At 43.0% G+C, this 14671-nt stretch overlaps 1 protein-coding gene across 1 annotated transcript; it reads right to left on the bottom strand.

The window, feature by feature from the left end:
- Positions 1-8800: 8800 nt before the first annotated feature.
- On the bottom strand, positions 8801-14358 carry LOC308306203 (gap junction alpha-5 protein-like; the record flags this gene model as incomplete). The annotated part of the gene is made up of 4 exons (XM_080751100.1): positions 8801-8839; positions 11902-12117; positions 12586-13503; positions 14044-14358. The coding sequence occupies 4 exons, from the start codon at positions 14356-14358 to the stop codon at positions 8801-8803; spliced, it is 1488 nt and encodes a 495-aa protein (XP_080607226.1).
- Positions 14359-14671: the final 313 nt, after the last annotated feature.

Raw genomic sequence — 14671 nt, 5'->3', positions numbered from 1 at the left:
AATATACCTCAAAGATGTTGGCGTGACACCGGATCTTCTTTCAAATTGAAACAGATAGGTGCCCTCCACACTAGGCGCAGTTGCCGTCGGGGCTGCCGCTAGGATCAGTGGTGGCCGCACCACGGTGAGACACAAACACACCCGCTCAGTGAGTAAACGACGCGCGTTATTTCACAAAGATGAACACAATCCATCTCTCACCGCCCGCGTACGCATGCGGTGGATTTCACGGGACCGCGCCCGCTCGCCTCGCCGCCCCAAAACTTCGCTGCACGGCCGAAAAAGCCGGCCGCCTCTCATTGAAAATGAATTGCTAGGAGGCGGTGACCGCGCCTAGTGTGGAGGGACCCTAATAGAACCTGAATGATAGTGTCATTTCACTTTTCCAAAGCGAATAGGACTCAGGTTTTTATATGGGTGCTTGTGCTTAAAAGTGTGATTTTGATACTTATATGTCTCTGTCATCCACACAAGTCCGTTTATAAATACTTTGTGTCGGTTAAGTTATATAACCAGCCAGTCAACGGATACGATTTGAAACACAACTTTAGTAAGTGAGACGGATTTTTTTACTGAATGAACCACGCTCACATCGAGTCGCTCCCATCTCTCCAATCTGGTGATTAATCAATAACCAACAGGATTTAATATTGTCCGTCTTTTGCTGTCTGTTTAAAGTGCGAGGCGCTGTATAAATATGATTGACATAAAACCTGAAACGCCATTCTTACCACGACGATGTGATTTTGATACCTTTTTTCGACACTGAACGGATAGAGAAAAAACAAAACAAAAAAATTTATATTCCTTGCTCACCAGTCACAGAGTGCAGGTACAGCTGATAAAAGGTGGATGACACATACACGGCCGTATATCCTGCCCAGGTAGCTGTGCGACCCACGGTTCTGCCCAAGTTCATCATCACTTTAAAAGATGACTGCCCCGAGTCCTCCAAGAGGGTGAGGTATAGCAATGACAAATATTGACATTGGCACTTAAAAAACTAAACTCCCAAGTACTTTGTGAATCAACCCAGGTCTGCAGATATTGCTGTCGAGATCGACTTAACGATTACTTCTGCAAATCTCGAGTGCTCGTTTTGTGAGCCGCTAATTTATTTGTCTTTAATGTAGTAAGAATCTAGTGTTTGTAATTAGCTAGGTATTTCGCCACTACTGTTGTATTGTACATACGCCAAATAATCCTATTTAAAGTATTTGGTATATGGGGTGTGAGACGCCTAAATATTACATCTTATGAGATTGTCGATTGTGTAAATTTATTGCACACAAAAAGGAAAGGAGGAGAAAAAAAGTACAAAAGAGAGTACAATTTCCTATTCGCAACTCAGTATTTGTGATGGTTCCATGATCTGAAATTCAGAGCTGCAAACAAACAAAACAAAATCAACAGTGGTGAGATTTTGGTCGGGGGAGATGCCAAATCTGTCTGCTGACCCCAGAGTCGATTGGAAAGCACGTGTTGTGGTCTCTGTCTAGAGCAGTGGTTCTCAACATGTGGGTTGGGACCTCCAGGGTGGTCCCCACACGATTTCTTAAATTATTTTGGTCCCTAGATGACAGCTAAGTGACAATTTAAGGACTTTTAAGACCTTTTTAATACATAAAAAGAGAAGAAGAAGGAAATAAGACCATCAAAAGTAATCGTCGAATTGTCAAATGATATGAGAAAGAGGCAAACAGCGTGAAAATAATAAAAATCTGCTATTTTCACAATGTTTATCTGTGGGAGTCAAACTAAACGTAATGCCTCAACTCCTATACAGTATATTCCAAGTGCTTGTCAGGGCAGCGTGGGGGGTCCCCAGTTCAAATATGATTATTCTGGGGGGGCCGTGGCCTAAAAAGGTTGAGAACCACTGGTCTAGTGTGCTGATCAAATTCATCCCGGGGCATCGTTTGGGTCGACCCTGGCGGCATTTTTTGGCTTATTTTAAACCACCAGTTTCAAACGAGGGTTGGGGTCAAGCTCATGTTCAGTTTCAAGTTTTTCTTTTTTTAAATAATTTAAATAATCATTTTGACACTGTTGTCAAACTGTTGTATCCAGCATATATTTGGGACCACTTACCACTCAAGCCCTGTTTTATACTTCACTGTGTATCGCTGTGTTGCGCGGTGAAAGTAGCCGATCCACAAGCTCACAACCTGTCGTGATGTGATGCTTTGTGAGCTTGTGCTGTCGGCAATTTTTTGTATTTTGGAAGATTGTCCAAAATAGGGACACCAGGTTGACAGTGGTTAACCACTCAAACATTTATAGCACTTGTTTTTAGTTTTTTTTACCGGAATTTGTAGCAGATTTGACAATGTAAGGTCATTTTTAAATGAAACTAGAGTTTCCACACAAATCTGACATTTGTCTATTGAAGCATGTTGACCCTAACCCATGCCCTCAACGTGGCGTACCGATATACCAATGACTAAGCTCCACCGAATGTACTGAAGGCTCAGAGTACACTGAAGAACATTCATCAGCTGATCGTTTTCTTAAATATGAATATGAACATTTTTAACTTATTTATTTTCACTTTGTTGTTGGGGGTTGGGGCTTTGGTTCAGGGAAGGGGGTATAGATTCAAAATGTAGGCTTCTGCCCATTCCTAGCATCGATTTGTGTGTTCGGTAATGGTTGTTTTTGTTTTATTATTATTATTATTATTATTGACAGTTGATTGAAAGATTACATGTCTTAATGTGTTACAAGTCACACATGTCCTTATTGACTATAACTTATGCGAGGGGTTTAAACATAAAAAGGGGCGCGAGTATGTTTACAAAAATTGTATGCAACGTGTTTTTGTTTTGTAAAGATATTCATATGACCAGAGACTTCATTTGAATAGAAAAGCAGATGTTTTTTTTTCTTGTTTTTTTTTTTTTCCTTTTCTTTTCTTTTTCTACTTAACTTAAAACTATAGGTGACAATTTGTGACAAATTTAAAACATATCGTCGTTGTCGGGTGAAAACCTTGTATGTCCAAAACCGTTCGTTTGGCATTTATCATTTTAAAAAACGATTTAAACTAGGGAAAACAGCCGATCTACAAGCACACAACGCCTCGCGGTGCGAGGCGTTGTGTGCTTGTAGATCTGCTGTTTTCACTACTTTTGTGCGACGGCCTTGTATGATGAAGCAGGGCTTTACTTTGCGAAAGAACGCACACATTTGAAACTTGGAGATACGAGGTTTTCACCCGACAACGACGATATTGACAAGTGCAGCTCCAGTTCTTGCCTTAGAGGTTTCAGAGGCCCAAAATATTCAGCGAGGGAATGAATGGAGGGATGGCTTTCGATCACATGCACACTGCAGCTCCCAAACCCATTGAAACATGGACAACAGAAGGGCCACAAAGTGAAACAAGTAGTCAGGGAAAATTTGCAGAATACCTGTCGAGTCTGGGAATAAATTCCTTACCAAACAATTTCTTCACCAATGTGTTCGTAAAGGTGTCAAGTAACATATCTAACAAAGATTGAAATTCAACATCCCTAGCAAAATGTTTGACAGCTAGGATAATTCTGGGTCTCACTCACTTACTATACACTGTACTATAAGGGGAAAAAAACACTCCCAAAGATATGCTTTAAGTGGGATGTGAGAGGTCTAACTAGGTGTTTTTAATTATTCTGAATCCATTGCAAGCATTTGTTTTGCACGAAAAACATTCCTTGGGCCAAAAATGGACCCCATACACCTTGTGAAAAGTGATGACTCATCACTAAACCATCGTTTTCTTGCATCTGTTTTTGGCCCAATGAATGTTTTTCATGCAAAACAAATGCTTGCAATGGATTCAGAATAATTAAAAACACCTAGTTAGACCCCTAACATGCTACTTAAAGCATATTTTTGGGAGTGATTTTTTTCCCCTTATAGTACAGTGTATAGTAAGTGAATGAGACCCAGAATTACCCTAACTGTCAAACATTTTGCTAGGGATGTTGAATTTCAATCTTTGTTAGATATGTTACTAGACACCTTTACGAACACATTGGTGAAGACATTGTTTGGTAAGGAATTTATTCCCAAGGTTTTATTAAAATTCCCTGACTAAAGTAGGGCTGGGCGGTATGACTTCAAATCAGTGTCGCGATTATGTCAAACTTCGCCTCAGTTACGATTCATGAATGATTATTTAAAGGCCAACTAGGTCAACGGTCCCAAAATTATTTTGGGGGGTCCCCAGATGATTAACATTGTTTTCGCACACTCAATAGCTAAACAAACCAACATAGTTTTAAGTGTGTAGAGGGTATATGCACATTTCTAAAGTGACAATTTAAGGACTTTTTAATACCTCTAAGACGACAAATTAAACATTGGCCGAATTGTCAAATATTAGATGCAGCAACACGAGGCATTGTGAGCATGTAGATCGGCTATGTTCACAATAGAACCGTGTTATACAAAATGTAATGTCTCAACTCTTAGTGCTCGTCAGGATGGGGGATCCCCAATTAAAATATGATAATTTTTTTAGCACAGAACGAGTTTGACACCTTTATGGCCCAATCAGTCAACTCAGTGCACAACCCCTTTAAAGTTGAAAGGGATCAAATAAGAGTGATTAATCGATTCCCATTTTTTCTGTGCCCATTCGTGATATACAGCTTACACAAAAATACAAATCTGCGTGACTGCATCTCGATTATTCGATTCAACTTACATGAGCTTGGTTCTAAAAGTGAGTTTGGATATATTTTGGATTAATTGCCCAGCCCTACTAACACACCTGTGTCAGACTAAACAAGTGTCATTTTGTGTAGCTAGAGACTGAGTTTGTCACATCACGCAAACTTTGAACTATATCCGCTCTCATTCAAAAATGATGTACAGTAACCATTTGGAACAAGAATAACTCATTACTCTACTGTTTAATCACTTAAGCCCTATATGTACTTTGTCATATATCAAATAGAAAGAATAATTAGGAAATGTACAAGCTCACAACGCATCGCATGGCGAGCTCATGAGTTCCCCACCCTCTCCAATTAAAGACATTAGCTTATGAAAAAAAAGGAACAATTTAATGGTGTCATGATCTTAAATGTTAAATGTTGAGGGATGAACTTCAGGTAACAAAATGTAGGCTAATGTTAAAATGCATGCCCCTGGTCAAAGAAATCCTATAGGATTGTGCAATTATATATTTTTTGACTAAGGGCATAGCGTTTCAGAATAAAACTCCTCATTTAGTAATACCATTATATATGACCATTGAAATGATCTTTTAAGTCAGTGGTTCACAAACTTAGGGGTTGGGACCCACTTTTGGATCACGGAGCCATTTCTTTTTTTCTTTTTTTTATGCGTAAATATCTTAGATTCTTTTCCAGACATTTTCAAATGAATCCGCAATCCTCTAGATCAGCTATTAGAAATAGGGCTTAAGTGATTGAATGTCTAATGTAATTACATTTTGGGTCTCGGTGGAGATACCAAGCCTTTGAAAATGATTGGGAACCACTGTTTCAAAATGGCTGAGGTTTCATTGTTCTGTTTACATTGTTGGGGGGGGTGTGGGTGGGGTGGGCTTGAGGGGATCAGGGGTGGGGTGGGGTGGGTGGGTGCTGCTGCACTCCTCAGCTGAGACCTCAGTGCAGCTTCCGGGTTGAATCCCAGGTCATGTGTACACGCGTCAGGGTTTGTTAAACCGCCGGTTCTCAATGTCTGGGGGCGCCGGGTCCAAATGGAGACTTATAACGGGTCTGTAAGCTCTTGACAGATGGAAGCAAATGGACCCATAAGGGTCCCTTTTGAACTGAGGATTGTACAGAGTAGATCTGGGATTGTACAGCGGAGATTTGTGGGCCTAATGCATATCAAACTGGGGGATCCTTGAAATAAAAATGAAAAAAGTTGAGAAATCACTGAACTAAACTCTACCGGAATCCCAATCTACGCTGTAAAATCATCAGTGCTTATTTAACACTTGAGAGTATGCAGGTCCATTTGGTTCCATTTACAGTATATACACTCTCAAGAATTACACACCCATAAGGGTCATTTTTTGTACCACTTATGAGTGGTACCCTCCAAACGCTGAGAATCGGCGCGTTAAACCACATTTAGAAAGGGGAGCAGACTCTTTTTTTAACACATATCTACCTGGACAATTCAGCATACCTCTTCTTTTTTGGGTAAGGACTGTATTATAGACATGTTGACATTTTACCAGTGGTGTCGTTTATAACTTTTTACATGGACAAGTGGTTATTATTATCATTGTATTTGTAGATTTTTTCTGGTGAGCCATTTTTTTACGTGTCCTTCTTTGGAGTACCTACATGACTGTTATCGGCAGGTTCAAACTCTTCTTCTTTTTTTTTATTTCTACTTTTTTTTTTTTACCTTTTGAATGTTCGAAATTGCCTGTTTTTATTATTTTGTACATAATTTGTGCAACATGTTGTGTTTTCGTTCATTTGATATGCAAATGATTTGAAAGAAAAGAGAAAAAAATCAAACACTTTGTCTAGGCAAAAGTTCTGTTCGGAAATAAAAAACAAAAAGCATGAGACAATTCTAAAGTAAGTGTTTTTGTTTCATCCATTTACAAAATGTTTGAGGCATTTAATTTGAATATAATAGAAATCAACATAGTTCCACACTTGTTTTATATATATACCGGTATATATTACTACAAATACAGAATTTCTATAAGTCTTCACCTTAGAAAAAGAACATTTGTCTTAACCCATTTAGGCCTAGAATTATTGAATGCTTTAACCAGTGAAAAATAGCAGATATACAAGCCCACAGCGCGGCACCGAGTGCCACGCTGCGAGCTTGTAGATCTGCTATTTTTGAAAAAGTCTTGAAAATGTGTGCAAATCTTTGAATAGATGTATTTTCAAAGCGAACGTTTGTAACTCAGATTTTGCTTCTGGGGGTCCCTGGAACTAAATATTTTGAGATGCGGGTCCGTGGCCAAATAAATATCAGTTTGGGGGTCCTTCGCAGGAAAAGGTTTGAGAACCACTGACATAGTAGTCTCTCGAGAACAGACTAACTGAGCTCCAGTTAAGTGAAAAGGACCTTTCCTTTGAGGATGGCTGGCCAGATTGCTGACATAGAAACATAGGGTTTTTCCAAAAACCTTAGAAGGATTCAAAAGACACTTATAGAATCAGGTCAAAATCCAAATTGACATGATTTTTCAAAAATAGCAGATCTACAAGCTATTGTGAGCTTGTATATCTGCTATTTTTCAATAGTTAAAGCATAAAATAATGATACACAATAATGTGTACCCGTTCCAGAATCTGTACTGTATTCTGGGAAAGCCTGAGCTGAGATTAGCCGATCGACAAGCTCACAATGCGTCGAGTCCAAATTCGGGTTGAAGTATACAGCCCCGATCCAAGCACCATTGTTTGTCATCCATTATAAAATTTAATTCAATTATTTCAAAAAGTATAAAACATAATGTGAAAAAAGAAACGTATGGAGCTACTAAGTTATCTTACAATTTTGCACAAGAAATTTGCCTATTCGCCAATCGGGGCCAACGGTTTTGCGAGACCGCTACACGCACACGCACACACGCACACACACGCACACACACACACACACACACACACACACACACACACACACACACACACACACACACACACACACACACACACACACACACACACTTACAGTCCTGCAGAGCCACAGCATACACATTCTCTTTCGAAGGTCACAAGAGTTCTATGGGTTTCATTTTCCGCAATCCATGGCATTGTTTACAGCGTTCGTCCAAAAACCTCAAACTGAGCGCATTTTTCCAAATTGAAGCAACTCCCCCATTTTCCAGTCACATATCCACAAATTGTCCCTTTTATTTTATAACGTTTTGGCCGTTTTTAAGGTGCTTGTGAATCCAAAATGTATTGACATTGAGGATCGACAGTGTATGTGTGTGTGTGTGCGTGTGTGTCTGCCCGATCAATGGCCCTGCCATGTGATGCCGCGGGCAGATCAATGTCTGTATTGGGTGGCATGGTTGATATCTACTACAGCAATTGGTCCTGAAACTGTTTTCATTTCGAGGGACCTCCCTACTTTCAGAGAGTGCGCAAATGGAGCCGAGCGGTAAGGGGTTTCCGTTTGTACACTCTCAGAGTCCTCTTTTCCACCAAAACAACGTTGGTTCTGGAACTGGTTCCGTTCTAGGTTATCCGAACCTTGGGGCTTTCACGGAACCGGTCACGAACCGGCCCGCATTTCCACCAGTTTAAAGCAGAACCATTGCAGAGGCAGGAGCCCCCGGGTTCGATCCCCGAACAGGCCAGAAATGTATCCAATAAGTGTCCATTTAACGGAGGGGAATTCAGTCGTCAATGGCAGTTACAGCCTCACCTTTCTTTTCGTTTTTTAATGATGATATTTTTCTTGCTTTTGCCATTATTTACATTACATCTGTATCTTCCAACCTGTAAAATACTGACACGCCCACTTTGGTTCCCAGTTCAGGGCAAAGAAAAAACAAGTGTTCTTTGGTTCTAGTTCCGAACCAGATTTTAGGGTTCTGAACCAATTCATTTTCAGTGGAAACACTCTGAACTGGTTCAAAATGAACGGAACCGGTTCAACCCCCGGTGGAAAAGGGGCCTCTGATAAACAGAGCTGTAGGCGTCCCATTAGGAACACCCCTCCAAGGAGCCCTAGAGGGTCCGCCGGACCCCACTTTGTGCACATTCAGGTCCCCCGGAGTTTCCTGGGTCTGCAGCTGCTTGACCCTGGAGCTTTGCCACGCTGGTCTTGAAGTCATAACCTCCTCTCATCACTTCTTCATTATGGAGGAGATGTCCAGGAAAACGCTCTGAAATCAACAACGACAAGGAATAATGCTGTAGTGCGTTGAGTTGTGAAGAATCCTGTTCACTCATGACTCATGACTGTCAGGTGTTGAGAGATTATAACACAACCCTGGTTCATAACTGAGGACCTCACCTGTTAAGGGTCCATTTGGAAACCGCCCAAGAAACCCTCCCTGAGGGATCCCTGGACCCCACTTTGAGAACCACTCTAACGCAGCAAACTGTGAGTAGCACTGAAGAATGTGCGACATTTAAGCACCATCAAGCTATGCTATGGAGTTGTAAAGTGCTATCATTTTACTGATGTGTAAAATGACGTGTAAGCCTTAAAATATAAATATAATATTCAAATATGTGAGGTATACAACCTCGCTGAGCAGAGCCCACAGAGAAGACAGCTAGGTATGGTATAGGGAGCAGGGCTTGTGGTGGAGATGTACTGTATGTCCAAATTCCATTTTTGCCACAGACATACAAGATTTGTGGACAATAATGTTACCAGAAACACAAAGAGCTAGCTCTGAATGACCATAACAGGTCTGTAACTCTGAGAGTGTTTAAATGTAACCAAATAAATGAACCGGTAACCCTCAGAGTTAAGGTTGTCCTTGCGAATAATATATGGTGTAATTTCTTTTTTTTTAATCTTTTGGAGCATTTTTCTTATGGATTCTGACCTCAGCCCGGCACCTGTCTTTTAGTGAGTGGATGTGCATGCTTTATTCTTCTTTTCTGGTCCCTGCCAAATAAAACATTTGAGAACGACTAGTACTAGTGGACTCTAATATTCATTGGGTATTATGATCAAAATAAGAACATTATAATGGTGTGTAAAAAAGACAATCTAAAATTTGCCACGGACAAGGATAAGTCGTTGCTATGGACCATAGACTATGGGTAGTAGACACCTCCGGCTCCTACTACCCAGTATTGGCAATTTTTACGGAATTCTTTCGCGTGCCCCACTGAAACGGAAGTTTGGTAGGACAATCAGATGCGGGACTCAGGACAGAGGCACTTGCTTTGACAATGTAAACGTTTGTTTCGTCATGCCAATAAAGCTCCCTTGAATTTAATTGGAAAAGATGAGTGTGATTGACCAGTAGTCACTTTGAGTGGCAGCGTGCCTTTGACATTTCAGCCAATACTATTTTACAGGTCGCTCTAAAGAACTGCAGTGGCGGATGAGGTCTCTAGCTTTTTATATCTATGCTATGGACACAATATTGTTTGTGTACGGACATATTGATGATCCCTGTGTGGGAGGGCTGATATGTGACCCCGCCCTGCTGTGCCAGATCCTAGAGAGGGAACAGGTGAGCAGGGTCAGCAATTACAGATGACTCTGCACAGCAGACAGAGTGGAAGGTGGTTGTTGTGTAGGAGAACAAACTGACCCTCTGAGGGAAGTCAAGACAGTGCAGTACAAAGACGATTGGATTTTCTGACTGTGAGCAGTGAACAGTTTAACTGCTTACTACTTTGTGATTGTGTTTTCCTTTCGGTGCTGCTGAACCTCTGCCTTGACAACAGAACAAAGACCAAGTGAACCCCAACATTGATTGGACTGCGGCGGTAGAGAACGTTGGACCTCGGATGGATTTGGAAACCATGTACCAACGGACTTGTAAGATTAACATTCCTTTGCTGCACACATTGTTCTCACACCTGCTTTCTGTGCCTCCCCCAGGTCATCTAGTCCCGCCCACCCCGCCCATATCTTATATCTCTGCCTGCCTCTGGACCCTACGGGTTCATTTGGAGACTGACTTTAAAATAAGTGGGTCTTATGATCAAAATGTGAACATTATGGTGCGTAATAAAACAAAATCTAGAGTTTGCCATGTTTAAGGCCACGTCTTTCCACGCACACCTTTATAGGTGTATGGACATATTGATGATCCCTCGACCCATTACCTAATTTTCTTCCATGTGACATACTGAGGCAAATAAACTAAAATATTGCCATTGCTTTAGCTGACCATTACCTACGTATCTGCATTCAATAGGATATTGATCATAGATTATTTGGGGCAGCATTCTGTATGTTTTTATTATTTTAAAATGTTCAGAGAGTGAGAGTAAAAGGCACGGTCACACTGCACTTTTATTCTAAGTGTACCTGCTATGACGGCAGAATCTGTCAATACATTTCAATGGGAATGCGAATGAGTTTATTATTATTATCTAACTTTTAATTTACCGAATGTCTGTCTGTCCATCTGTCGTCTGACTGCATGCTGACATCACTGATAATAAACAGTGTCGCCACCATGGTAACAGCCGCATGCTGAAACAATTACCAAATTTGGAGATGACTGATATCACTGATACTAAACACTGCCCACATCTGATATACCCGCATGCTGAAACTGTGACCAAATTTGGAGAAGACTGACATCACTGACTGACATCAAGGAACACCATATATGGGATTCATCTTTCACACCACTGTTAATTTGTTTGCGGACATTTTTTCGGTCATTTTTTGCTGCCAACTCATCTTTTTTGTATCCATCTCTCTGTGTCTGTGTGTCTCTCTCTCTCTCTCTCCCTCGACCTCTCTTCTCTCCCACTCATTTATTTTCCCCCTCAATATTTGAGTACCTGAGACGAATAACAGTCTAAGTCCATATTAGATTTTTTTTAGTATAGATATTTTTTGATTTACCAGACTGTAAACCACTAACTAGTCATTTTTAATCTGTTAAATTGTTAATGCACTCCCCCCTCAATCTGCTCCCTTTGGCTGCTGAATATTGCTTGTATGGAGAACCCTAACCCTAACCCTAACCCTAACCCCTTTTCCACTTTCTGTAAGTATTATGTGTCTTATAATTCCTAATGAGTTAAGTAAAAAAATCTGATTCAACAAAATGAGGGGGGAGTAAGAATTTAACAGATTACAAATTTCTAGTTTGTGGTTTACAGTCTGGTAAATCCAAAAAATATCTATATCCAAAATGTTAAAATACGGACTTGGACTGTTTTTTGTCTCAGATACTCATTTGTTATTGTGTTCCCTCTTAATGTCTGTATGTTTTTTTTCTTCTCTCTTATTCACCATGGACATCCTGCGGCCTCCGGGCGGTGCCATCATGGGCGTGTCCCCGTGCAGAGAGCTCAGCTCGTCGGACTCCTCGGAGCTGTGGACGGAGTCGCTGGAGCAGCTAACGTTAGACGCGATGTCGGACGGCGGCCTGGAACCCATGTAGCTGCTCTTCCTGGGGTTGGGGGGGAACAGGACACCACTCCCCAGCGAGTCCCTCCAGGCACTCACCTCCAGGGGCGGGAAAAAAGAGAACTCAAATGTTTTCACTTTTAAGTAAGTCTCAATAATGCAATGTAGCAGTTATGCTCTGTTGCAAGTAAAATCCGGAATAAAACATTTAGTTGAGTAAAAGTAAGAAAGTATTTGTGTGAAAATGAACGTATTCGTGTGAAAATGAACTTAAAGTACCAAAAGTAAAAGAACTCATGCAGAATGTACCATTTCAAGTTTTAAAATGTGAAGCAGATGTACAAGCTCACAATGCGTTGCATCGCGACACATTGTGAGCTTGTAGATCGTCCATTTTCAAATGGTCGAAATGTATAGGGTTGAAGTGGTTAATGTATGTTTTGCAATAATGATCAATCTACAAAGTAGCCTATAGTAACTAAAGCTTTCAAATAAATGTAGTAAAGTACAGATACCTCAAAGTTGTACTTAAGACTTAAGTAAAATGTACTTTCCACCACTGCTCACCTCCTCTCTGGCCACAGCGCTGGGCCTGTGGAGCGCGGTGCTGCAGCTGCCTGACACCACCAGAGCCTCCGGGGGCTGGAGATGGTTACCGCATTGTGGTGGAGGAGGAGCCCGGTCCTTGGGGTCTCCTTTCCCGTCGGACGGAGCGGCTCTACAGGCCGACGGCGCGCGTTGTTCTGCCTCGCCGCCACCAAGCTCCTGGCTCTCACGGCGCTGCGGGGGGCCTTCGATGGCGGCAGGCGTTTGACCGGGGGTGTTTTGCTGCGGGGACTCCCTCGGAGTGGAACGAGCCGAGCTGTTGCGACTCGATGTCTCGTGCTCGGGTTTGACCTCCGTGTTATGCCGGAGAGGCCTCGGGTTCACCTCCCGAGTCACTTTGGGGGCGTCTCGAGGCACGCTGTGCCGCGACACGTGGCTCATCACGCAGAGGTGCTGCGCGAACGGCTTGTTCACCGGCTCGCTTATCAGGCTGTCGTCGTCCGAGAACCTCTCCCCGTTGAGCGTCTGTCTGATCTTCCTGGCGCCCAGGTGCGATATCTCCACCACGTTGAGGAAAAGCGACACGCCGGCGATGGCCACCATGAACACCATGAAGATGGTCTTCTCGGTGGGCCGCGAGACGTAGCAGTCCACCGTGTTGGGACACGGCAGCCTGCTGCACTGGTACAGCGGGTCCAAGCGCACGCCGTACAGGACGCACTGGCCCAGGATGAAGCACACCTCCACCACGGAGCGCGTCAGGATATGGATGATGTACGTCCTGAGCAGGGAGCCCCTCAGCGGCACCCTCTTCACCCGCCGCCGCTCGTGGAGCCGCCGCAGCTCGCGCTCCATGCGCCGGTGCTCCTCCGGCGCCGCGTCCGTCTCGCCCATCTCGCCCATCTCCTCCCGGAGGCGCACGCGCCGCCGGTGGCGCCCCTTAGATAGAGAGATAGATAACTTTTATTATCCCAAGAAGGAAAATCTGTCACCCATAGGCGGCACAGCAGTTAAGGTTACAAGTTTAGGGGCGCCCGCTGGCCTGGTGGTCAAGGCGCATACCACATACTAGGCTATGATGCCAGCTGTGCTGGCGTCGCTGGTTCGATTCCCGATCCGGACGACCTTTGCCACATGTCATTCCCCATCTCTCTCCCCATTTCCTGTCAGTCTACTATCCTATCAAATAAAGGCATAAAAAGCCCAAAAACAAATCATTTAAAAAAAAAGGTTACAAGTTTACAGGGAAGTATGAAATGGAAAAAAGCGAAGCAAAAAAAGAAGCATCAACAATACAGAGCAGTCGTGAATGTAAGTAAAAACTAAAATATAAATTGTCTAGATCAGTCAATGCTACAGTACATAAGTGTCTCAATGTTATCTCGTCATAACACAAATAATAATACTTATAGTACTACAGTACTTATCAATGCAGTGCCAAACAAAAAACGGTGACTCTAACCAAATAAAGTGTCCTACCTTCTCCAGGTAGCGGATGCGGTAGAGGGTGTGTCCCATGTAGAAGAGCGAGGGCGCCGACACGAACACGACCTGGAGCATCCAGAAGCGTACGAGAGAGATGGGGAAGGCGACGTCGTAGCACACGGCCTTGCAGCCCGGCTGGTCCGTGTTGCAGACGAACTGGGACTGCTCGTCCTCCCACACCTCCTCGGCGGCCACCGCCAGCACCAGCATGCGGAAGATGAAGAGGATGGTGAGCCAGATCTTGCCCACGATGGTGGAGTGGATGTGGACCTCCTCTAGGATGCTGCCCAGCAGCTTCCAGTCACCCATGGTCGGCCAGCGGACTCTTCACTGCCACATGCCCTCCGTACTGCGAGGGAAAACACGCATACGCACGTACGCACACACACATAGATAAAGACTTAGTTCCTGTGCTTTGATTTCACCAGGAGGCAGAGAAAGATGTATGCAGAGGAACTCAATATTCCATATTCAGCTCCCTGCTGATCCCTAATCCTAACCCCCTGGCCAACTTGTTGGAGTCGCTGCTGGTGCAGCAGCAGAGATTAGATCACTCAGCCCAGCTTGCCACCCTCAAACACGTCCTTTTATTTGTGTACGTTGGAGCGCCCGGCCAAGCCAG

Source organism: Nannobrachium achirus (assembly GCF_963921795.1).
Source record: "Nannobrachium achirus genome assembly, chromosome: 20".
Classification (NCBI taxonomy): domain Eukaryota; kingdom Metazoa; phylum Chordata; class Actinopteri; order Myctophiformes; family Myctophidae; genus Nannobrachium; species Nannobrachium achirus.
This window is presented reverse-complemented; position numbering and strand designations above follow the sequence as displayed.